This window comes from Rhinolophus sinicus, chromosome 15 (genome assembly GCF_057876585.1).
Source record: "Rhinolophus sinicus isolate RSI-liver-muscle chromosome 15, RSI-T2T, whole genome shotgun sequence".
In the NCBI taxonomy this organism is placed as follows: Eukaryota; Metazoa; Chordata; class Mammalia; order Chiroptera; family Rhinolophidae; genus Rhinolophus; species Rhinolophus sinicus.
In genome coordinates, this window is record NC_142515.1 from 63,740,858 (window position 1) to 63,766,434 (window position 25,577).

A 25,577-nucleotide genomic window follows, 5' to 3' on the forward strand; every position below is an offset into this window, starting at 1 on the left:
TGGTGAGTAGGTGAGTGGTAAGAGGACCTAGATCAGTGAGGTCCTGGGGTGGAGCAGGAAACAGATGATAGTGGCCTGCTCGCCCCATGCCACTCACAGGAAGCCATGCTTCATACTGGAGGTGAGGGGGAACCATGAGAGTATTTTAAGTGGGGAAATGACAGAGCAGTGTTAGAAAAATCCCTAGGCAGTAATGTGGAGGATGGATTGGAGTGGGAGATATAGGATACAAGAGGCCCACTGGGAAACGGGTGGTAGTTAAGCCCATGATATTCCTGATTTTTTGTCTTCAGTCTTTCGCTTGTAAGAGATCATCTTCTCCTTAGAGAACAAGGGTGGCCTAATCCTTCCAGCTACTGAGCGCTGTCTATGAGGGACTCAGTGACAGGGAGGGAAGGATCCTCCGTGAGGAGGGTGTGGACCCTGACCAGGGAAGAAGGAGTACACGAAATGTCATTTAGCCTAAGGACGGCATTCTCTTCTCTTCGTTAGTGTGGGAGGCTGACCACCATCCTCTCGAAGTCACGTTTCCTGTTGCTATTCTCCTTTCAATACTGAGTTCTTGTCTCCACATCACAGAAACTGCTTATTTTCTCTTCCTCCACTGGGTCTCTAAATCAATAACTGACCTAAGGCAATAAAAATAAATCAAATGCGCTTTAGCTTTCTCTGTTTCTTCTGAAACAAGGAAGCGGTGACAGCTTTTCCTGGAAGTGTGTGAATTATCTCAGCGGGTGCTGAGAGCTCTGCTGCAGGGCCACTTAACCATGGGGAGGAAAAGGGGGTCACCAGGAGGCTTCATTCAGGCGGTCTTTGAGCCAATGCCCACCCACCACCCCTAATTTAAAGGAAAGCTACACATTTTGAGTTTTGTGAACGTGTCCCCAAAAGGATGACAATCCACTTATGTACTGGAATAATGACTCACCATCCATGTTGAAACCTTACTAGACAAACGATCACATTCTCCGTCAGACAGCCCATGTGAGCAGTATGGTCTCGCTATCTGATCAGCTAACTTTGAAAGTAGCTTGTTGTGTTTGGCTGCTTCGTTAAAGGGGAGGGTAGTTTTGATACCTTGATTATAAAATGTTTAATATCCCTTTTTTTTTTTGCCTCATTTTTCTTCTTGAGTCTTATCTTTTTTTTTTTTTAAACCTTCCAACCATGGTGAGTCTCTGGTATATACATATATATTGCTTGCAAAATACCACATTATCTTAGAAACATAAGAAAAGATTCCCACTGGTTAATCTTTTGAGAGTGAAAATGCAATGACATAGGCCTGTCATTTTTGCCTGGAGTCTGGAGGGTCCACCAGGAGTTGGTGTGTGCAATTGAGATGAGAAACGGAGCCCATAAAGCACCTAGCAGAGGAGCTGGCACACAGTAGTGCCATACATGGAGGGTCTCCCTTCTTGTCAATGAGTCAGTACAGGCAGCAGGCAGGTTAATTTCTTGGGGGGACCATGTGTCAACATGACTCTGGAAAGAGGGGCTGTGGAGCTCTGAGGCCTATGACCACTCCAGGAGGTGCTACTTTACGGAGATTGTGGCAAAAATGGAATCATTACAGAATTAAATATCTAAACTGGTGCCAGGCCCAAAAGAAAAGATGATTCCAAGTTATTTTCTAAATTACCCACCAAGGTTTGTGTTAGTCAACAAGTAGCTATTGACTTTCAGCGACCATCAAGGCTTATTGATCTGAGAGATAAATATCGACCAATTTGAGACTGAGGTCAATGCCAGCCTCCTGGGAAAATAAATCTTAATAGTAACCCAAACTGCAGACATTAGGCCTGAAATTTTTGACTCTAAACTGGTCAGACAGAAGCCCATTTGAACTCAACTCTTTTCTTCATTGCGTATTGTTATAGGTGTAAACTGGTTTCCAAATTGACTTGTTTCTGGAAAATTTGGTATAGAAAATTTTAAGTCTTTTCATATCTTAAAGGGTCAAGGGACAATTTGGTATTTAAAGAACTATTATTAGGAGTACTTAATAAAACAAAGAATTCTTCTGAAATACATGTAACTGCCCCAGACTTACTTTCCGTGAAAGTTAAGAATTTCCTATGTTGGCTCTCCATCCTGAGGAGCAGAGAAGCTCAAAGAAACACACAAACGCAAAAGTCAACAGCAAACCTACCATTAGAACTAGAGCTGTCTTTGAAAATGCCGTTGAATCCAATCTGTTCATAAGTGGCCCAAACTGCTTACGGCAGCATTCTGTACCCAATAGAGGTATACCACTGACTTTTGTTTAATGGATAGATGAAAGGCAGGGCCTACCAGCTGTGCACTAGAGAGAGTTATCTGTTCAAAACTGCTGACACTACTAAGGGCCATCCACTGGGGCTGCAGCACTGTCTTCATGGGAGACGAAACATTATACTATCCCCATGGATTATAGGAACTCACTTTTCTTAAACAGTGTGTGTCCTCGCATGCAAATCCGGTGGGGGAGGATTTATTGTGAGAATGAAATATGATGACATGCAGAAAGCACTTTTGGGGATATATCCCTGGCATATATCAATGGAGCTTCAATAAATAGCTGTCTCTGTTATTAAATTCAGGGGGAAGAGACTGGATTAAAAACAACAGGTCCTTGAGCAACTTAGGCAGAGAAAGTTATAAGGCACGCTTGAGCTTGTTGATAAATATGAGAATGAAGAATAAAAGATCTAAAGAAGATATACACACACCACACAGATGTGCAGTGACATGCACAGTTGATAGGAGAGAGCTCAGCCCACTTTGGAATGACTGAATCTCACGGGTGGGACGCACGACGCTCCAAGGCAAGGAAAGTTGGTAGTTTTAGCTTTTGTGTACAGTTCCATTTCCAAATGCCACTGAATGATCAGAGAGCTATTAAAATCAGCAGAACTCTGCTGCTGCATTTCAGGATGAGTGTAGCCAACAGAGCAGATCTGATGAGGAATTTCTGATTCCAAATGGAATCGCAGTGTATGAAAAGCCCATCAGAACCCACAATTCACTGTAGGCAAAAAGAAGGTTCCCTTTGGAACACAGATGAACCAGCTTCTCCAACAGAAGAGCAGGAAACCTGGGCACAGAGCAGCAAGCGTGGGGGCAAGGCTGAGCCACAACAGGGTATTAGAACTGTGCTCAGACCCAGACTCCACTCTGAAGCAAGTCTTCAGATAATCTGGTTAAAATTTTATGTTTTGGGTCAGAAGGACCCAGGTTCAAGTCCTGACTACAATCCACAAGCTGCATGACCTTGGGAAAGTCACTCATGTGTCATCTTACTGACTCTGAGTGTCTCACTGTGCCCATCTGTAAAAGCAGAGTGACAGAACCTACTCCATGGAGCTGGTGTGCAGAATCATTAACAGATCTCCCTCTGCTAGACACTGACTCTCTGGGAGTGGGGAATACAGCAGCGACCAGAGCTGACGTGCCTCCTGCCTTCATGCATCTTGTGTTCTGGTAGAAGAGAGAGGCAATTAATAGATAAATATAAAATCTATCAAGGCACCTCTGATGAGTGCCATCAGGGTGGGTGGTGTTTTATATAGGATTTCAGAAAGCTTCGCATTGAGGGGATGTTTGACTAGAGACCCTGGAGGGGTGAGTGGTAAGCAACAGGCACATCCCGGGAGGTCCAGGCAGAGTAGACAGCTGGGCAAAGGCCCTTGCTGACTTTCTTGGTATGCTGAAGGACTAGCAGAGAGGCCAGTGTGGTTGCAGGGGAACAAAGGGGGGCAGTGGTAAAAAAAGGTGTCAAAGAGGTAATGGGGACTAGATCAGATAGGCTTGCGCTGTCCAACACAGCAGCCACGAGGCACATGTGGCTATTAAGCACTTGAAATGTAGTTCTGAAATGAGATGTGCAGTAAGTGTAACATATGCACTGGATTTTGAAGATTTAGTCGAACAAAAGCATGTAAAATATTTCATTAATAACTTTTATATTGATTCCATGTTTAAATTATAATATTTTTGATATATTGTGTTAAACAAACCATGTTATCAAAATTGGTCCCCCTGTTTCCTTTTACTTCTTCACTCTAGCTACCAGAAAATTTAAATTACACATGTGGCTTGCGTGATAAAGGGTGTTACGGGTCACAGCAAGGAGCTGAGCATTGATCTTGAGCAACACGGGAAGTAAACAGAAATGCACATAAGCACTTAGCATATTTCCCAGAACACAGTGGGGGAAGTTTATGAAATTAGATTTCCATCCACAGACAAACTGCTCAAATATAAAGGCAAATAAAGATATTTGAAAGGGAAGACATTGGACTCAAGAAAGTAATAATAACACTAGTAAAAGTGAAGTTTAAATCATTGTTTAGAATGTAGTGATGAAGTTTAATGAAACGGGTAAGCAATGATTGCTGAAATAGGAAACAATGTAAAATAAAAAGAAATCTAACAAACAGAAACAACTGAATTCATTCCTACATTCCAAATGGATCTGAGAAAAACAAGCATAAAAAGAAACCATGCAAATATTTCATTTTAGCCATCCTGACAGATGTGAACTGGTTTTATGCTTTTAACTTGCATTTCAATGAAACCAATGAGGCTAAATAATTTTCATGAGCTTCCTGGCTATTTGCATGTCTTCTTTTGTGAAGTGCGTGTTTAAGACTTCTTCCCATTTTTTTGGAGTGTGGTCATTTTTTTACTGATTTGTAGGTGTTCATATATTCTAGATAATCCTTTGTGAGATAGTAATATATGCATGACGATGTGTTTTCCCAGTCGGAGGCCTGTCTTTTCATTCTTGCATTGAAATCTTTAATCAGAATAGGCATTCTGAATTTTAATTTAATCCAAAATTTTCAATATTTTCCTTTATGGTTGGTACCTTATGTGTCTTGTTTAAAAAAATCTTTGCCTACCCCAAAGTGAGGGAGGTATGCTATCTTTAGGAAGCTGTATTTTTATCTTTTATACTTTAGTCTGATTAACTTTTGTGTGTGGTGTGAAGTAGGGGTTCCAGATCATTGTTTTCAGGTGGATATCCAAAAGCCCCATTACTACGTATTGGAAAGACAAGCCCGTCTTCACTGGAACATCATAAATCAAGTGCCGATACATATGGAGACCTGCTCGAGTTCTATATTCTGTTCCTTCGGCCTATTGGTCTGCCTCGGCGCTACCGCCACACTGCATCCATCCCTGTGGCTTTAACGTAAATCTTGGGCGTTGGTATAAAAATCCCCCACTTTGTTCTCTTCCTTGGCCCTTCACAAGTACATACATTTTAGAGCAGGTGTGTCAGTTCTCTCCCCCCTCTCCCACACAAATACACAATTGATGAACAGTATTAGGAACAAAATAAGTAACGGTATGATTAAAAACCAAAAATAAAAAAAATTAAATATCCATGCATCCATACTGATATAAAGAAATCAGTGAATCAATAAATGAGGGAAGGGGTCCATATCTTCCTTACAAAAGAATTTCAAATAGTAAACGGAGACAGATTGAGGGAAATAGAAAATCACCCCTAGTACACCATAGTAATAACTGCAGTAAGCAAAATCTACCGATGAATGCTAAAATTAGTAGGCAAAGTTCAAGGAAAAACAGAATATTTGGATAGCCTTGATGTATCCCCCCTAAAATAGTTATTAATTACTGTGGTGGTTTTAATTAATGTCTCCAAATTCTCTGATACTCCTCCCTTCGGGTGGAGCTTAACTTTCCTCCCCCTGAGTGGGAACTCAGTGACTGGCTCCTGATGAGGAGAGTAGGGAAAGGGAAGAATAGTAACTTTCGACAAGAATCCCAGCAGACACTGCCTTGACCAAGGTATGAAGACCATTAGTAAGACATTAGAAGATACACTGATAGCACGTACCCCCCGACATGATGCAACAGGAAGGGAGTATCACCTTGTGCTGTTCTCCCCACATCCATCACCCCGTTCTAATCATCAGAAAAACTCAGAAGAACCCAAGTCAAGGGACATTCCAAAAAATAACTGGCCATTATTCTTCTTCAAAAATCTCAAGGCCATGAAAGAAAATGATGGGATGGGGGGACTGTCACAATGGGAAGAGACTAAGGAGATGTGACAACTAAATGTAATGTGATCTCCTGGATTGGATCCTGGCACAGAAAGAACATTAATGGAAAGCTGCTGAAATCTGGTTTGTCTGGAGTGTAGTTAATGGTAATGTGCTGACAGTAATTTAGTTTGGGCAATGTACCGTGGCTCTCTGAGATTAGTTATCATCAGGAGAAGCTGGGCGAATGGGAGACAGAAACTCTACTATCTTTACAAGTCTTCCATAAATCTAAAACCATTTCAAAATACAAAGTTACACATATTTTCTATAAGGTTCTTCAGAGCGGTTATCAGGTAAATTTATACAAGATGTATAAAATAAAATCTATTTTATATATTCCCAAGAGTAACTTTTTTCTTCTTTTTGAAAAGTAGTATTTATAATGAAAAAGAATTCCACTTGGATTTTGGAAAAGCCATGCTAGGAACTAAGTATGGAGAAAAGCTGACAAAATCTGATCCAAGAAGAAAGAATGCCTTTGCTTGAACAAAAGCAGCAAGAACTTTCAGGATGTTTTGAGTCAGTAAAGGTACCACTTGGACCCTGAAGTGTGTTCAAGGCTTGAGGAGACAATAACAACACAGAATTTAATTACTCACCAGGGTGACTTTCCTTTGTGGTTTCAGCAGCTTCGGTTTATGGAACGTAGCAGCTATGGGAACTGTGGAAGTATGTCAAGTGTTCAGCTTGCAATTCCTCCCAGGACTCTTAACACCCACATACCATGAGCATCACAGACATACTCTGGGGAGACTTGTACACCCTTCCTGCCCCCGTGGAAGAACTCCAGTTTCTGATTTAGGTATCAGGCCCTCCGTTGGGGGATGATCTTCCCCTAGACTTTGGACTTGTAACCCTCTCCTCTCATCAAGTTCAACAAAACAACTATATAAAACTCTGCCCTCTACACAGATGTCAGGTGTGCAGGTGAGAAACGTGCAATTGGTAAAGGCTGGGGTCTTCCCTGGGGCTTCACACCAACTGCACACTCACACTAACAGCAGTGACCTCTGATCTTCACAGCAGCCCTGACTGGTCATCAGGGAGAGTGGAAACTGAGGAAGAAACTGAGGCAGGGGAGGAAACTGAGGCCCTTCCCTCAATGTCATGTAACTAGTATTTAGATGATTTGGAACTTGAACTTGGCCTTGAAAGTCAAACAAGCCTCACTTTAAAGCCAGGCTCTACTATTTAGTTCTCTGAGTCTCGCTTTCACCTTTTGAAGGGAGGGTACTCTATCTATTCTGATTGAATGGGACGATATAGCAGCACATGCCTGGCCCAGACAGCGGTGCTCTGCTCCCTCCCCGCCCCAGATCTATACTTGTCACACCTCACAGAACACCATGCCTTCCAGCCTGAACACTACTGGGCTTCACCACAGGGCTCCAAGTGTCCCTAGGGAACATATTGTGATGCCCTACCTGAGGGTTAAAATGTATCTTGCCTTGTTATTAAATTATTCACCGGGGCAATCCTAGTACTTCCAACTATATTTCAAATTCTTTGAGGTATGAACTGCTAAATTGGCCACAGTTATGTCAGGAACTATCTAGAGATGGTCTTAGTTCTCCTAAGATGTGTGCAGTTCTCTCCTCCAGAAACACCCATCTCCTTCACTTATGTTGCTCTAAGTCATAACTGGAATCAAAGAATAACCCCAGTTTTATCCTCAGAACAAATCCAAAAGAAATGACATACCTGGTTTAAGAGCTTTCTTTCCATAATGAACAAGAACCTGCTGCCACACTGCTGCCCCACCCTGCTATGAGCAGCACATGTTGACAGTTCAAGATAAAATACACTGTGGAATCAGTATGTGGACGTTGACCTCCCACCTCCCCATTAAAGCCACGCTGGGCCAATGGCACGACCCCCAGCCCCACCCCACCTCAGTTATAACTAGAATCTAGACGGGGTTCTCCAGACCATCTAAGCACCAGATGTCAAGTCCTCCATCTGCCCAGTCTCCGCCCTGATCCCACATCAAACCCCAGGTGCACTTCTGGATAAGTCATGGGGTTTCCTCGTGGTAACTGCAGGCTAGCTTCCTACCTTTGGCAGGGACTGCGGGAGGAACATCAGCCTTCTCCTTCCTCCTCTTGCTCTTCTTGGGCTGCAATGGGGCCAAGCTGGTCACGCTGGTGACGGTCTCCCCCGAGCTGTAGAAGAAAAAGGTCCTGCTGAAGGCAAAGGCCAGGAAGAAGGAAGAGAAGCAATCGTTTCCAAGTGTCCCCTCTGTACCTGTGTAAGGTAGGGTTATCTTACAACTGGACAGGAATTGATGGCTCTTTGCTATCTCCAGGGATGTCTGGAGGTCTGGTACTGACCCGTGGCGGAGGTAATGCCAATGAGATGAGCTGCTTAGTGATTTACAATGTGCTTGTCAGTGTCCAAGGCTCCCAGGAGACACCCAGGGCCCGCTTGTCTACATTGCTGAGGGGTATACAGATGGACGGTTTACAGCTGGTTTCATTGGTTACACAGGCTGCCTTGGCTACACCGCCAGTAGGGTATTAAGGTATCACTAGAAATTTCTGCTTGAGCTCCCCTAAAACCAAGATTCCTTGTACATATCTTTGTGGTTCACAACCCCCAACCAGAGTGGCTCCTGTGCAGGCAAGAAAGGACCTGGGGAGTCACACCTGAAAGTTCTGGGGGTGCCCATGATTGTTCATGCTTTTCCTCTCCTGCTATTCCTTTACTTACCTTCAGTATAGGCTAAGTGAGTTCACCTTTCAGGAGTATCATGTTTTCAATTATCTCACCCTGTGGAATCACTGTAGTGTCAGATCCTTTCTATGTGTTATCCATGATAACCCAAAGTGATGGGTCTGAAAAGTCTCACATTACAGGTAAGAAAACCAAGATTTAGAGATGCTAAATGACCTGCTCTGAGTGACAGTGTTAGCAAGCAGCCAACCCAAAAGTGCAAGTCCAGACTGTCCTGACGTGAAATCTGTGCTGGTGCTACATGTGGGAATAGAGTCTGCATGCTTTCTTGAGTGGCCATCAGGCTTGCATGTGTATGAAATGTATGTGTGAGTCATTATAGTACTGTTGGTGATAGTAATAGATTGAAAACAGCCCAACTGCCCATCAGCAGGGGACTGGTTAAGGAAGTTATCGTGAATCCACAAATCCACATGTGAGGTCATCTGTAGCTGAGAGGAAGGAAGAATCTATTTATGTACTGGTAAGGAAACATACATTGTTAAGTGAAAAGGCTAGGTGATGGACAATGTGTAAAATGTACTATTTTTTAAAATAAAAATAGGAGAATATATATATATATATATATATATATATATATATATATATATATATTAGTATTTTCATACACATGCATGAAGAAACTCTGAAAGCATTCACAAGAATTTTAAAGTAGTGGTTCCTTAGAATTGGGGTTCTAAGGACCCCAACAGATGGGAGACTGGATAGGGAGGATTATCACAGTATAGACATATTTTTTATTAATTATTTAACTTTTGAATTTTAATTATTAAACCATGTGATTGTATAATCTTTGAAGAACAGTAAATTAAACACAAATAAATATCTGCATGTATTTAATAAAAGAAAATAAGCTATTCTAATAAAGTCCTAGAATTTTAAAAATAAGCAAAGATTGAATCACACATACTGTGGGAAAAAGTCCAAGAACACAATGCACACGGAGATTCTCCAAAGATGGCTTATTTTTTGGGGGAGTAGAAATTCTAACTAGCCATAGCTTTAGAGTACAGGATCAATTATGTAAATTCACAAATAGTCCAAAAGAATGTGTATTTATAAAACTCTGATCCCTAAGAGAAAACAAGGGATCAGAAACTCTCAGAATTACTTAAATATACAACCACATGCACAGCTTCATTTTGCAGCTTTTAAGACCCTTGAAATGTTTATTTTTTTTCTTTCCATTATAAATTATAAATTAATGCATGTTCATGTTTTAAAATGGTAATTACAGGCATGGAGACAAAAGAAAATAAATATATCACAACCAAAACACAATATGTAACACAAACCTTTGTGTCCAGTCTTTTTCTTGTATTTTTTCTTATAAACTTCATTTTTCAGAGTTTTAGGTTCACAGCAAAATTGAGGGGAAGGTACAGAGATGTCCCCTGTTCCCCACCCCACTTGCATAGTCTGCCCCATTATCAATATCCCCACCAGAAGTGGTACATGTGTTGTAATTGATAAAACTACATTGACACATCATTGTCACCCAAAGTCCACAATTTACCTTAGGGTTCACTCTTGGTGTTGCACATTCTATGGGTTTAGACAAATATATAATGGATCCCCTGTTGTAATACCACACAGAATGGTTTCACTGCCAAAAAATCCTCTGGGCTCCACTTATTCATCCCTCTTACCCTTCAATCTATTTCTCCTTTCCATAGTTTTGCCTTTTTCAGAATGTCATATAGTTGGAATCATATCGTATACAGCCTTTTCAGATGGGCTTCTTTCACTTAATAACATGCATTTAAATTTCCTCCATGTCTTTTCATAGTTTGATAGCTCAGTTCTTTTTTAGCGCTGGATAATATTCCATTGTCTGGATGTACCAGGGTTTATTTTTCCATTCACCCACTAAGAGACACTTTGGGTGCTTTCTAGTTTGGGCAATTAATAATAGAGCGGCCATAAATATCCACGTTTTTGGGTAGACATAAGTTTTCAACTCTTCCTTCATTTTTTACACATTGTTTTTTTTTTTAATCATACTGTATTTTAATGTTGCACCCTTCTTTTTGCTTAATCTACATCTTCCTAACTGTTACATCTTCATACTATTCTAGTGAGAAGATTTGCTACAGTTTACTTAGCCATTCCCTGACTTCTAAACATCTAATTTGCTTCCTAGTTTGATACATAAATAACATTGCTATAAATACATTCATGCATAATGGTTTTTCCATTCTTAGTCTTTTGTTTTTAGGTTGGATTCTTAAAGCTGGAATTACTAGTCAAGGCTATTTAATGCCTACTGTCAAAATGATTTCTGACAAGTTAGTACTACTTTATAGTCACTCGTTCAACGGGTGCAGGTATTTATACTTTCATCCTCTTTAACACCAGGTTTATCTGCTTTAAAAATTACTCATTTAATGAAGAAAACTGTGATCCCCTTTCACTGACTTTTCACTGACTTTCTGTGATTGCTAGGAGGATGGACATTTCCCATATTTGTCTAATTGTGTCTCCTCTGTAATGAATGATGCACGACATCTTCTGTTCTTATTTGTTAGGATCTTGAGTTTTTCTGACAGATTGGCATGGACCTTTCACATCAGTCTGACATGTTTATTTCAAACATTCCCCCAATTCCCTTTGAAGTTTGGCTTTTTGTTAAATGCACAGTAATGTTTTCTTTTTTGCTAAAATCACTCAACATTTTCTGTCTATTGCCTCTGAGGCTGGATCTTCCTCCCTGGCTGCACCTCATACCCTGCAGAATCAAATGACATTGCTTCTTCCTCTTCTCTTTCCTTGGACATAATTCTTCAGCTCTTCAATATAAAATGAAAGCTTTGGGACATCCCTGATATGGACGTAGGCCATCATGCCCAGGGCTTTCAGGAAACGAAAAAGATCTGCTTTGTCATCACCATTTTCCTTCAAAACAGTAAAACAGCACTAAACTAAATTTAGCTTTAAGTCATACTTCAACAGTGGAAACTCATACAGTGAGCTACCACAATGACATACAATAGACGATTTTTCCCTCAGAGTCTTATTCTGCCATTGAGCCAGCAGGGCTGGTAGAAATTTTTGACTAAGAAAGCCCACTTTATAATTTACTTACAAGTTATTCTACATCTTGGTTGGAACAGGACCGTGTTTTGTCTGACACAAGGAGGGAGCAGTCAGGGCAAGGAAGCTGGGACACAGGCCGGAAGCTCTGTTTAAATTAGAGAGCTGTGAGACTGAGGGCAGCGCTATTTGTGGGGCACAGGGCTGTCTTTCTGGCTCCAGCAAGGGTGGGGCAGGAGGCACACATGTGGGACCCTTGTTGTGACATGTATAAGGTTCCGGCCCGGCTGCCTCTCACAGGAGCGTCAGTCCCACACAGGCTGGGCACCTCTGCTTTGTGGCACATGGTGGCCAAATTTAGTGAATGGGCACTGGACCAGGGGCAGAAGGCCTGCACTAAAGCTAGTTCCACTCTGACTAGAGAAATGCCTTGGGCAGGTCACAATCCCTGAGCCTCATCCCACAACCTGTAAAATGGGAGACATAACCTTGCTGTCTATCTCACAGGGTTATCATGAGGGTCAGACGAGCTAGTGTAGCCTAAATTAGATGGGGCATGAAATGGCCAAACACTACTGACCCTCACATCCGCGGGGCACCTACAGTGCAGGGTGGGGCATTGCATGTGCTACCCACAAGAACAATGTTGCCATTTGGGTATCTCCTGGTGCCATGTCTTGGCCCTGAGTGGAGGGCTGCAAGTTTCAACTTAAACCTTGATCAGAAATCTCTCTGCTCAAGAGAACACAGCATGCCCTCCCATTGGCACAGATACAGCCGTGCTCTACAAGTACCAGCGCAGGACAGAGCAGGCAAGTATGGAGGCAAAGGCTGCACCCTGAGCAATGGAGGGTTGTCCCAAGACACCAGGTAAAGCAGGGACCCTGGACGTTGCCAGCTGTTGAACAAATTGTGAACAGCTATATTTTGCAGAAGCTAAAGTTGATAATTATGCTTGTCTCTACCCAATGCAAGGCATTGTGAAAAGTACTTGATATCCATAATCTCTGACCCTCTCACACGGGAAAATGAAGCCTCAGAGAGGTCTGTCTGGGCAGGAGACATGCGATCTGATGCAGATTGGCCAGCCTCCTTGGCCCTGAAGCAAGGATTCTGGGCCCAGATCAGACAACAGAGAACAAGAAAACTAGGACAGGAAGAAGGTAAATCAAGCCAGATCCACACTGCCTGGCTCCAGGCTTAAACCAGCTTCCTAAAGAGAAGGTACTGGACGGTGCTATCAGAACGCCATTGCATTTTAAATCGGTACTAAATTCTACCTGAGGCCTTCTGGCTCCATACTGGCTTTGAAAGTTGTTGGTTTGATTAGTCACTTTTGTCTTTACCAGAAATGTCCACATGCTTCCTTTCTTCCCTCCTGCAAATCCTAGTTGTGACAGAGAGAATGCCTGACACAGACCCTGGAGGGGTCAGCAGGTCCTTCCCAAGCTGCTCTTTTTCCAAGGTTGCTCCGTTTTCCAAGGTTGCATGAGGCACACTTGTCACCCCATAACCCTGTACCCTGAAACATCAAACGCAGAACCTCCAAGGAGGAACGCTGGTCTCAGCAAATATGGTGATAACTCACTGGTAGTATCAATTACAGGTATCCCCTCCCCACAAAGGTCGTGCAAACGAGGCAAATTTCCTAACATCTTACTCAAGGCTTTTGAATGTGCCCCATGGGATCCGCTGCCACAGGAATACACAGGTCAATCGATGCCACATGTGAAGAGCTGCTTAAAAGCTGCAGAATTTCACTTTCTAGATGGATAAGTGGTGCCACCCACCCATAGTGACTCCCCTGAAGTGACTTTTTCACAAGGGAGTAAGGCACTTAGAACATGTCAGGTACGTAGTAAACATGTAATGGGTGTCACTGATTATCTCAGCAGTATTTTTATCATCGTTACTATCAAATCTGCCCTGAATCCTTGAATCCAGAGCCGGATGCAGGCAGTTCTCTGCAACCTGAGCCAGAGCTGCTGGTGCACCTAGAAAGGACCAGCAGACCGGTGGGGTCAGGATGTATCATTTCCTGCTGCTTCTGTCCTCTGACCATTTTGTATGCACACTCTGAACAGCGTCAGCACAAAAGCTGCTCCTTTGTGAGACGGTTGCCAAGATGTCTCCCTGCCCACACCTCCCGTGGCCTTTCATCTAAATGGTTTACATCCCCAGGAGCTTCTGCTGATAGAACTCTTCCTTTGCAGCCCGCCAGCGTCCTGAAGTCAGCACAGAGGCTTCGCCAGGCTGCTGGCTTTGTTTGCGAATTTTAAATCTCTGCTCACTGGTGAAACAAGGAAATGCCTCACTGACATTCACTGGTTCCGTGCAGTGTCCTTATCATGGGTCATAGAGTAATGGAGGAGAGGTCCCTGGAGCTACCTGCACAGAATCTAATATGTTTTGGTAGCTCTGAACCCACTCCCTGCTCAGCACAGTCTTACCCTCTGGCCATAACAGTGAGGTGCAGTTGTATTTGCTAGTTAGGAAGGGAGACAACTCCTTCACGAGGCTGGCGTGAGTGTATCTGCTGCCACCTTTCCCTTCCCGAGCAGAGGCGGCCCAGCCTGAGGATGCATCCACACCTGCAGGCCCAGTAAGGAGAGGAATGGAAGCCATAGCTCCGAGGCCCACCCACTGCAGCACCCCCAGCTAAGTGAACCCCCAAGTCCCTTCCTGGGTTAGACCATCTGAGCTGGCTTTTCCGTTTCCCGGAATCAACAGGTTTGTAAATAGTACAGAGGACTAGCTATTTCTCTAATAGTTGTCAGTTTTATTTATGTTTTTCATCTGGGGAAAGTTATTTGTGTCTTGCAGGGTTTTGAAAGGGATGAAAAATAAATCTCACACAGGGTTCAGTGGCGAAAGTGTGTGGGCATACCGTGAGTGATTGTGGGTCAGGCCGCAGCCACGGTTACCTGAGTGGATCCTCAGGAGGACCTGAGTGAAGGGCTGCCTGCTTTGTAGAGGGTGAGGCATTCTCAGAGAAGCTGAGTGACAGGCCCAAAGTCACCAAGCTGCCTGGTGTCACGGTGGGAACTGACTCCCAAGCCAGGTAGACTGTTCTCTACCTCATGCCAGGAGTAACAACCAGACCTGTCTCACAGACTCAACCCCATGCCTGTGCCTCCTGGGGGTGGTGGAAGAAAGAAGGACACTGAACCTGAGTGCTGGGGTGGGGTGTGGACAAGATGGCACAGCAATGAGGTCAGGGATGAAGGAGGAAGGCTGGAAGAGACATGCCTATGTCTGCTGTCCCTGCCCTTACCACCTGGTTTGCTCAGGTGAATGTGGATAGAGGGAAAGGCATTCAGCATACACATGGACTACAAAGCAACCAAACAACAACTACCAACGTGGTCAGAGTGCCTGCAAGTCAATGTCTATGACCAGAGCCCACTGAGCTTTTCAAAGTCAGGGACGAAGGGCAGCTGCAGCCATGCCCACATCCACAGCTATGCCCTGCCCACTTGTCCTTCCATTGCCCTGACTTTTCCATAGCATCGACTCCTTGTTCATTATGTGAAACACTCAGAGTGAAACCCGAGCTTCCAGCACGCCCTGAGCAGTGCGCCAGCCCTGGAGCTAGGTGGGCTGGGCCACCATCCCTTGCTGCTCCACCTCTCCCTGCCTGCCCAGGGGACCTCACCATCACCCACACTCTTGTATCAGCTTTCATCTGTAGAATGGGACAGTGGCAGCACCTGCTCATGGGGTTGTTGTCAGGAATGAAGATGCTGCATGTCAGTACTCAGCACAGCCCAGAACGTGCCATTTAATAAGCGTGTGGCTTGGTTATCGTTATTAATATGACTCCATCCCTTGGCATCTGGCCATGCCGCCCTCTCCAGCCTCTCTTCCCTGCTGCTGTGCCCTGAATCTCCAGGGCTCCTCACTCCCACCAACCAAGGTCCTCCAGCCCCAAGGCCTTTTACCCACTGTGCTTATCTCTCCCCACTTCTGTGTCTGCCCTCCCCCAACCCTCTTCTCCTGGAATACTCACCCGTCATGATTTGGCTCACATTTCACCTCCAGGAAGCCTTCCCTACCACCCACAGCAGTCTCTGGGTGCCTGTGACAGCTCTGTGGGCATCCTAGGGGTGCTGTCCCGGGTTTGCTTCTCTAGGCCTCCCATTTGATGCAGACGTAAAGGGCATGGGCTGTACCTTACGACCTGTGCTATATAGAAGACTCATTCATAAGTACTGAATGAATAATAATAGAACCACTTGCAAAGAGTTTACCATTTACCATTTACTGCTGGAAGCACTTAATACAGACTAACTCATTTAATCCTCATAACAGTACTATGTGCTAGAGCTATTGTCCCATTTTATCAAACAGGTTGTACAACTACTCAAAGACACGCAGCAATCAGTGGCAGAGTCCGGATTTGAACTGAGGCAGCCTGGCCCCAGAGCCCTTAGCAGACTGCCTTTCACAGAAGAAATAAATGTTTTATAACACTACTGTTCAATATAATAAATTAAAAAAGCTAGTTACATATCTTAAGTTCAGAGCACATATCTTTAGATTCTCTTTGAAATCAATCTCTGCCTTCACTCTAAGATCCTGAACAAATCATGTATTTACCAAATCCCATACTACGATTGTTGGGGTACTCGTTTCTTAATAATTGTTTTATTTTTCAATTAAAGTTGGCATACAATATTATATTAGTTTCAGGTGTACAATGTAGTGATTAGAAATTTATATAACTTACAAAGTGATCAGCTTGATAAATCTAGTACCCATCTGACACCATACATAGTTATTATATTATTGACTATATTCCTTATCCTATACCCTACATTCTCATGACTATTTTGTAACAACCAATTTGTACTTCATAGTCCCTTGCCCTTTCTCAACCACCCTGATACACCCTTTCCAATTGGCAACCATCAAAATGTTCTCTGTATCTATGCATATGAGTTTATTTCATTCTTTAGATTCCACATATAAGTAAAATCATATGGCACTTGTCTTTCTCCACTCTGCACAATACCCTCTAGGTTCATCCATGTTTTATGGCTGAGTAATATTACATTATACATATGAACCACCTCTTCTTCATTCACCCATTGATGCACACCCAGGTTGACTCCATATCTTGGCCATTATAAATAATGCTGCAATAAATACATGAATGCACACGTGTCCCCTCGAAGTAGCATTTTGGTTTCTTCGGATAAATACCCAGAAGTGGGATTACTGGGTCCTTCTTTGTCTCTTGTTATAGCCTTTGTTTTAAAGTCTAATTTTGTCTGTGGTAAATATTGCTACCCCAGTTTTTTGTTTGTTTGTTTTATGTTTTTTTCACAAAATATATTTTTCCATTCCTTTACTTTCAGTCTGTGTGTGTCTTTCGATCTGAAGTGAGTCTCTTGTAGGCTCCATATGTAAGAGTCTTGTGTTCTTATTATTCAGCAACCCTATCTTTTGATTTGAGCATTTAACCAATACACATTTAAAGTAATTGTTGATATATAGTTATTGCCATTTTATTATCCATATTTTTTATCTCTTTTTTCTTTTTTCATCTTAAAGAAGTTCCCCTAAGAAATCTTGTAATACCGATTTAGTGGTGATGAACTCCTATTTAGCTTTTTCTTCTCTGGGAATATCTTTATCTACCCTTTGATTCTAAATGATAGTTTTGCTCGGTAGTCTTGGTTGTAGGACCTTGCTTTTTATTATTTTGAATATTTCATGCCAACCCCTCTGGCTTGCAAAGTTTCTGTTCAGAAGTCAGCAGATGGCCTTATGGTAGCTCCCTTGTGGGTAACTAAATGCATTTCTCTCGCTGCTTTGTCTTTTTTTTTTATTTTTTATTAAATTTATTGAGGTGACAATTGTTAGTGAAATTACATAGATTTCAGGTGTACAATTCTGTATTACATCATCTATAAATCCCATTGTGTGTTCATCACCCAGTGTCTTTAACCTTTAGCATTTTAATTATGATGTGTCTTGGTTTGGGCCTCTTTGGGTTCATCTTGTTTGAAACTCTCTGCACTTCCTGGGTTTCTATGTCTGTTCCTTTGCCAGGTTAAGGAAGTTTTCTGTCAGGACTATTTCTTCAAATAGGTTTTCAGTTCCTTGCTCTCTCTCTTCTCCTTCTGGTACCCCAATTATGCAAATGTTGGTATGCTTGATGTTGTTCCAGAGGCCCCTTGAAATATCTTCACTTTTTTTGGATTCTTTTTTTCTTTTGCTGTTCTGCTTGGGTGCTTTCTGCTACCTTCTCTTCTAAATTGCTGGTTCAATCCTCTGGTTCATCAAATCTACTGTTGATTGCCTCTAATGTAGTCTTTATTTCAGCATTGTACTCTTTATTTCCGACTGGTTCTTTTTCTGTTTTCCATCTCTATTTTTATGTTTTCTATCTATTGTTAAAGTTCTCCCTAAGATCATTGATCGCCCTTATAACCAGTGCTTTGAACTCTGCATCTGGTACATTGCTTGTCTCCGTTTTGTTTAGTTCTTTTTCTGGAGCTTTGTTCTGTTCTTTCATTTGGGACATGTTTCTTTGTCTCCCCATTTTGGCTGCCTCCCTGTGTTTGTTTCTATGCATTAGGTAGGGCTGCTATGTCTCCTGGTCTGAGTAGTGGCCATATGTAGTAAGTGTCGTATGGGGTCCAGTGGTGCAGACTCTCTGGTCAGCTGAGCCAGGTGTTCCGGGTGTGTCCTTGTGTGGATGGTGTGTGCCCTCCTGTAGTAGTTGAGCCTTGGTGGATGTTTGCACATAAGTGGGAGGGATTGACCTTTGGGCTGATTGGTTTTGAGGACTGGCTGTGACTACAATGGAAGAGCTGCTGTGCAGGGGCTGACCCTATGGAGCAAGATTTGCTTTAGCAGGGCTCTGGTGCCTGCCCAGTCTGCCCTTTGCGTGTGTGGCCCGCAGAGGCAGCTGGGCGGTGCCAGACCCAGGGCCTCCTGGGAGGGGTCCCACCACAGGCCAAGTTCAGCCACAGCCTGTGCCCTGCCTGGGACCACCTGACATTAGCCACAAAGCAACCCGCAGATGGTCGCCAAAAGTACTGGGCTTGGAGGTGCCTGGAAGAGGCCAAGCCATAAACTGAGACCAACTGCTAGTAATGCCAGGCTTGGGGCTCCTCAGCAAGAGGTATGGGAACACCAAGGCCACATGCTGCTTGTTTGTGAACCTTTGAGAGATTTGTAGGAAAGTCCATAGCATGAGCCAAGGATCATTAATATGGAAAAGCCACTGGAAGTGGCTGGGTTGGGTCCACAAGTTGGGTGGGGCAGTGTCTCAGGGAATCACCAGGGCAGGCGAACCATGTTAGTCAGGTTGATGGAGACTATGGGGGCTGCCTGTGTCTGCACATTAGGAGCGGGGAGGGCTCAACAAAGAAGTAATGGCTTCTGCCAGCACTTTTTTCCAAGAGAAAGCTGCTCCTCCAGCTCTCGTCATAAAGTCAGATAATTCAGTTCCTTCCTGTATTTCCCTGGCACCTTTTGAGCTTCTGCCCCAGTGTTGGAACTCAGAGAGAGTGAGCCTTCCAGCAAGTAAGTCCGTGTGCAGGCCCTTGAGGAGGAATGCCTGGGACTCCACCAGCCCTCCCTCTGACTAAGCCACAATCTCCATTGGTTTTCACAGTCAGAAGTTATGGTGACTTCTCTTCCTGGCACTGGAAATCTAGACTGGGCAGCCTGGTGTGGGGGTGATTCCCTCGCTCCACCTGGGAAACCTCTGCAGTCAGAATATCCCTTCTTATTTTTAACGACCACATGCGGGTATAGGCCCAACTTGTTCTGCATCTTCATCTGTCCTACCAGTCTTGAGGTGGCTTCTTTTATATGTACTTAGTTGTAGAACTTCTGTTCAGCTGACTTCAGGAAATTCTGCTGTAAAATTAGTTGCAATTTTGATGTGGTTATGAGAGGAGGCAAGCACAGCATTTTTGTCAGGGTATGTTTAAAAATCTCTGATGGTTCAGAAAAGACTGAAATATACTGTAAACTAAGCTCACAAACCACAGTACATTGGTGCCTGTAATTTATCCAACATATAAATAGTCTATGCCCTGACTGTATATCTTTGAGAAAGTGTATGCTCCAGAAAACATGAAGAAAGCTTGGATTACTTCAGTTGTAATTGCTACTGGCACAGGTAACATAATGTTCAATTTAATTTCTCCCATTTGCAAACACTTTGTTATCTCAAATCCCTAAGAACAGGGGAAGCAAAAGGTCAGGAAATGCACTAACTGGGAATTGCCTTTTCCATGCCCCTGTCCATCCTCTCGACAACTTTCTTAAACTTGACCTACAGGAAGAAAGGCATCTGAATCCACTAAAGAGTTGTGTCGTGGTATGGGAATGCATCACACCTCTATGCAATTGGTGGCATTTCATTTTAAGTCTAATTTTGTGGGATCTTTAGAGAAATTTAATACACTAATTGAGTTGCTCTCAAAGCTGTTTTTCCTGGGGAGAGCAGAACTCTGAGATGCCTGCTTGGGTCCCACTCTCTGCTCCAGGAGAGAATTTATCATGGGAAAAAATAGTCTCCCAACCCTGAAGGTCAGGGCCACCCTCCCAAGAGATGTCAAATTCAGACTTCAAATTCAAGATGAAACTTGTTTTCCTTGGTTTGAACTTCTCTCAACAAGTCATGGAATTCCCTAGGGTCTCCAGGTTCTCCCCCAGTCACTTGGCAAGGTCCCTCTCTCAGTGACCACAGGCTCAGTGCCAGCATGTGTCCTCTTCCTGAGGGTCTCTCCCCTGCCTAAGGGTTTCCATTCCTGGCACGTTGCCATGGTCCTGTGCTGCCTGCCCATTCTCCCTTAGGAGGAAGTGGTCAGAGGACAGAGAAGGATTTTTGTCCTGATCTTAGCTTGAGACTCCAGGAGCCCAGCCTCCCACTGTCATAGCACAGAAGATGGAGCCAGGATCTGGGAGCCCCCTGGCAGGAAAGAGATGGGAGGAAGAGTGTGAACTATGGAGACAGAGCACACAGGCCAAAGCTAGTTTAAAGGCATGTACTGATCTGTTCACTCGCAAGGAACCATGGCAGGGAATCTGGGCTGCACCTAGTCAAATTGGCATGAGGTTTTAATCAGGAAGAGGAATGCAAGGTGGCACAGAGCCTACTGCCAGGTTTGTGGGAGCAGGCCTGGCCCCTGCAGGGTTCTGGGGTGTAGTGGAGTAAGTGCAGGCTTTCCAGAGGCAGATCTGTGGCTGGCCCAACAAAAGACATGCCCACAGGGAGAGATCAACTTGGGCACCCAACCAGTCTTGCTGACAGCACCAGCTGGTAAAGGGGACAGCATTTCAGCAAGACTCTGTGGTCATCCCTGACCTCTGATAAGAATCCCAGGACTGGGGGAGAACAAACTCCAATGCCCAGCAGGCTAGGGTCATGCCCTCTCCAGTACTTCCAACCATGGTCAGCACCAGCTCAAAATAGGGACAACTGAAAAGAAAGGCCTGAAAGAGTGAAAGAAGCAAGGCCAAATGCCGGCAGTGCATGCTAGCGATGAAACACTGGATGCTAGATCACAGCAAGCAAATCCTGAGAAACACCGCAAGCTGACCCTCCATAGCTTATGACCACCCAGACATAACCTCCCTCTATGTCTGAAATGCTAGTCCTTAGGGCCTTATGGGGACATATGCTCTAAAAAGGGAACAAGTAGCTTTATTGAGGCTTAACTTATTCACCATAAAATTGACTAATCATAACTGTACAATTCAATAATTTTAGTAGATTTATAAAGTTGTGCCACCATCACTACAATACAATTTTAGAACATTTCTGTCACCCCTAAAATTTCCCTTTTGCCCATTTATAGTTAATCCCTACTCCCACCTTCAGCCCTAAGCAACTACGAATCTACTTTCTGTCTCTATAAATTTATCTTTTCGGGATATTTCGAACAAATGGAATCATACAATATGTAATTTTTTGCATATGAATTATTTCACTTAGCTTAATGTTTTTGAAGTTCAACCATGTTGTAGCATATACCAGCAGTTTGTTCCTTTTTATTATCAAATACTAGTTAATTGAAATATACTAAATTTAGTTTATCCATTCGCCAGTTGATGTGTATATTTAGGTTGTTTCCAGCTTCTGGTTATTATGAATAAAGCAACTATGAACAGCTGCTTGTATGTCTTTGTGTGGACATACACTTTCATTTCTCTTGGGTAAAATCCTACATGTGCAATTGCTGGGTCATACGGTAAGTTTATGTTTAATGTTTTAAGAAACCACCAAAGTGCTTTCCAAAGTGGTCATTTAACATTCACACAGGCAATCTATAGGGTTCCAGTTTCTCCACACCCTCACCTACACTTGACATTGATGGCCTTTTCTAGCATAGCCAATGCAGTGGCTGTGTAGTGGCATCACATTGTGGTTTTATTTGCACTTCTCTAATGACTAATGATATTGAACATATTTTCACAAACTTCTTAGTCATTAATATGTATTCTTTAGGGAAATGTTTATTCATATCTGTTTTACCCATTTTAAATTGCATTTGTCATCTTATTGAGTTATAAGCATGCTTTAGATATTTTGTCACAGCTCCATTTGTTGAAAAGACTATGCCTTCTCAATTTTTTTGAGAGTTTGTGAAGGATTGGCATTACCATTATTTTTTCTTAATATACTTCGTATATTTAGTATGCTTAATATACTTCACCAGTAAAGCAATGAGCCCAGGCTTTTCTTAGTTGGAAAGTCTTTAAGTAACAATTCAATTTCTTGACTTATTACAGGTTTATTCATATTCTAGTTTTTTTAAATCAGTTTTGGCAATAATGTCTTTCTAGGAACTTTTCCATTTCATCCATGTTGTCTAATTTGTTAGAATAAAGTTGTTGATAATATTTTCTTATAATCTCTTTTTAATTTCTGTAGGGTCTGATTCCCTTTTTCCTTCCTCATTTTGGTAATTGGGTTCCTCCCCTCCCCTCCCCTTCCCTCCCCTCCCCTCTCCTCATTTTCATGGACAGTGTAACTTTAGTTTTATAAATTCTGTTGGTTTTTTCAAAGAACCAACTTTTGGTTTCACTGTATTTGTGTGTGTGTGTGTGTGTGTGTGTGTGTGTGTGTGTGTGTTTGTGTGCACGCGTGTGTCTGGTTTCTGTCATTGCTTTCTGTTCTAATCTTTATTATGTCCTTTATTCTGCTTACTTCAGATTTCACTTGCACTTCTTTCTAGTTTCTTATAGTGAAAGCTAAGGTTATTGATTTGAGACTTTTCTTCTTGTCTAATATAGGCATTTAAAACCTTTTTTTTCCCCTCTTCTTTCTGTAAGCACTGCTTTAGCTGCATCCTGTATGTTTTGGTATGCTGTTTTCATTTTTATTTAATTTAAATTTTTTTCTAATTTCTCTTGTGATTTCTTCTTTGGTCCAAGTATTATTTAGAAGCATGTTGTTTTAAATTTCAAAACATTTGGGAATTTCCCATACTTCTTTCTGTCATTAATTTCTATTTAATTCTGCCACTGTCAGAGAACAGACTTTGTATGATTTCTTACATACAAAAATTCTTCAGTTTATCTAGATTTGTTTAATAACCTAACACATAGTCTATCCTGGAGAATGCTCCAAGTACACTTGAAAAGAATGCATCATGCATTCATTACAAATTGCTTGATCTTCTGTGCCTTCACTGATTTTCTGTCTTGGTATTCTATCAATTATTGAGAGTGGAGCAATGAAATCAGCTATTATTCTAGAATTACCTATTTCATCTTTCAATTTTCTGTTTTTACTTCATGTATTTGAGGTTTTGTTGTTAGGTCCATATACATTAATAATTGTTGTATCTTCCAGATGTGTTGACCATTTATAATTATAAAATTTCCTTCTTTGATGCTTATAATATTTCTTGTCTTAAATTATATATTATCTGATAGTTACCAACTCTTTTGTTATTACTGTTTGGTTGGTATACCTTTTTCCATCCTTTGAGTGATCTCCTTTTACTATACATGCATACTGCCTCAGCCAGAAATATGCTTGCCCCAACCGCAACCATGCAATACATGGGTACAATTAACTTTAGCTTATAGGAACAATAAGTGCCCCAGGAAAACAAGGCAATACAAGGCCAGGGGTGAGGGCAGAGCAGAAAGGGCACCCTCCGGTGCCCTGGCTTCCAGGATGGGCTTTGTTTGTCTCAAGGTTCCATGGGTTATCGCATCAAAAGTGGGGACAGCTACTTTGATGTCCTCTTAAAGACAGATCCTGCTGAAGGAGTAGGAGAGCATTGCAATATACATATGTGACTGGCATAATACACTGGTACCAACATTCTACCACTTTGAGTGAAGTGTAGAAACCTCACTTCTATTTAGGTCACTTTATCTTTCCCACTTTTAAATATCATAATGCTTTTCTTGAGTATCAGATGGTTTTATCATATTTGTTTTAATCATCAAATATTATTTTTAAAAAGAATAGTCTACTTATGTACCCATATTTATGCTCTTTCTATTATTCCTTTTTCCTTCCTAATGCACCAAGATTTTCTATTTCAATAATTTCTTTTAGCCATTCTTTTAAAGTTGGCCTGATAGTGACAAATTCTTTTAGCATCCATTTATCTGAGAATGTCTTTATTTCCCTTTTAACCTAAAGGATAGTTTTGCTGGACACAGAATTTGTGGTTGATAGATCTTTTCTTTCAGTATTTGAAAAAAAGTGGTGCCACTTCTTTCTGCCCTCCATGGATTCAGATTAAAAAAACAACAACATAGTGTCATTCAAATGTGTGTTCCCCTATAGGTAATGCATTGTTTCTCTCTGGTTGCTTATATGATTTTTTTCTTTGTCTTTGGTTTTCATAATTTTCTTTTTACCGACTTTCAGAGTCCTCCTTTGGTTGTCTTTTGTATTATTTCCAGGTTTCATAGCTGGGCTTAACAGGGAAAAGCAGGGAGAAATTGACCTATGCCATCTTGTCTGGATGAGAAGTCTCACAATTTTAAACACTATGAGTTTGCAATATCTACTATTATGTTTCCTGTGAGGTGTGTCCCTAAAAGGCTAGCTAAAAGGCTAGCATCTTAGCACATATATTACTAATGCCTGCATTCTGCAGAGTGGGACACAGAACAGGCAGGCATTGTTGGAAGAAGATTAGGAGTGTTTATGGTTAGAATGCATCAAAGTGATTCAGTGCAGTTGTCTTAAGTGGGAGAACAGTCCTCCAGGAGCAGGTGCCAAGCCTCCTCCAGCATGAGCCACATGTTCTCTGGACCCTCCGGGGGTGATAGCCAAAGCACGGAGTCTGGAAACATGCAAATGTATGTAGAACACATATTTTTAGCCCAATTTGTGGGCTAATATGCAGATTTTACGGTAAAGATACAAATTTAACCAATTCCTTGGTAATATCAAAAGAAAGTAAAATACCAAAGAATTTCATTTGAAAAAAGGAAGAAAATATTCCTACCTGTTCTGAGGGCATTTCACCAAATATTGTCTCGCTGTGAAAGGAAAAAGACATAGAAGATGGTAAATAAATGTTACCTTAGATATATATGCTCCAGGACTTACGAAGATATGTAGGTGCCCAGGTGTTGCCCAGATGTTGGTATGAGCCACCTCTCAGGGCTTTCATACTTCTCTTAGGATGAATACAGCAGTGCCAGAGCATGGACCCCACGGTGACTTGAACTGGTGCACATCTGGATCAAGCCAGGCATGGAACCATACACCCCACACTTCCTGCTTACATCACACAAAATATT

General features: G+C 42.3%; 1 protein-coding gene across 3 annotated transcripts in view; it reads right to left on the reverse strand.

Moving 5' to 3' along the window:
* VSTM4 (V-set and transmembrane domain containing 4) overlaps positions 1–25,577 on the reverse strand; it is a 102,118-nt gene that overhangs the window by 18,835 nt on the left and 57,706 nt on the right. For 2 of the 3 annotated variants that reach the window (XM_019730126.2, XM_019730127.2), the window contains exons 5-7: positions 25,280–25,313; positions 8,118–8,224; positions 6,662–6,723 (exon numbers count right to left, since the gene is read on the reverse strand). In XM_019730126.2, coding sequence (XP_019585685.2) covers positions 6,662–6,723; positions 8,118–8,224; positions 25,280–25,313 — 203 coding nt within the window. The remainder of the gene's footprint in view (positions 1–6,661; positions 6,724–8,117; positions 8,225–25,279; positions 25,314–25,577) is intronic. The other variant, XM_088792124.1, reaches the window with a different exon arrangement.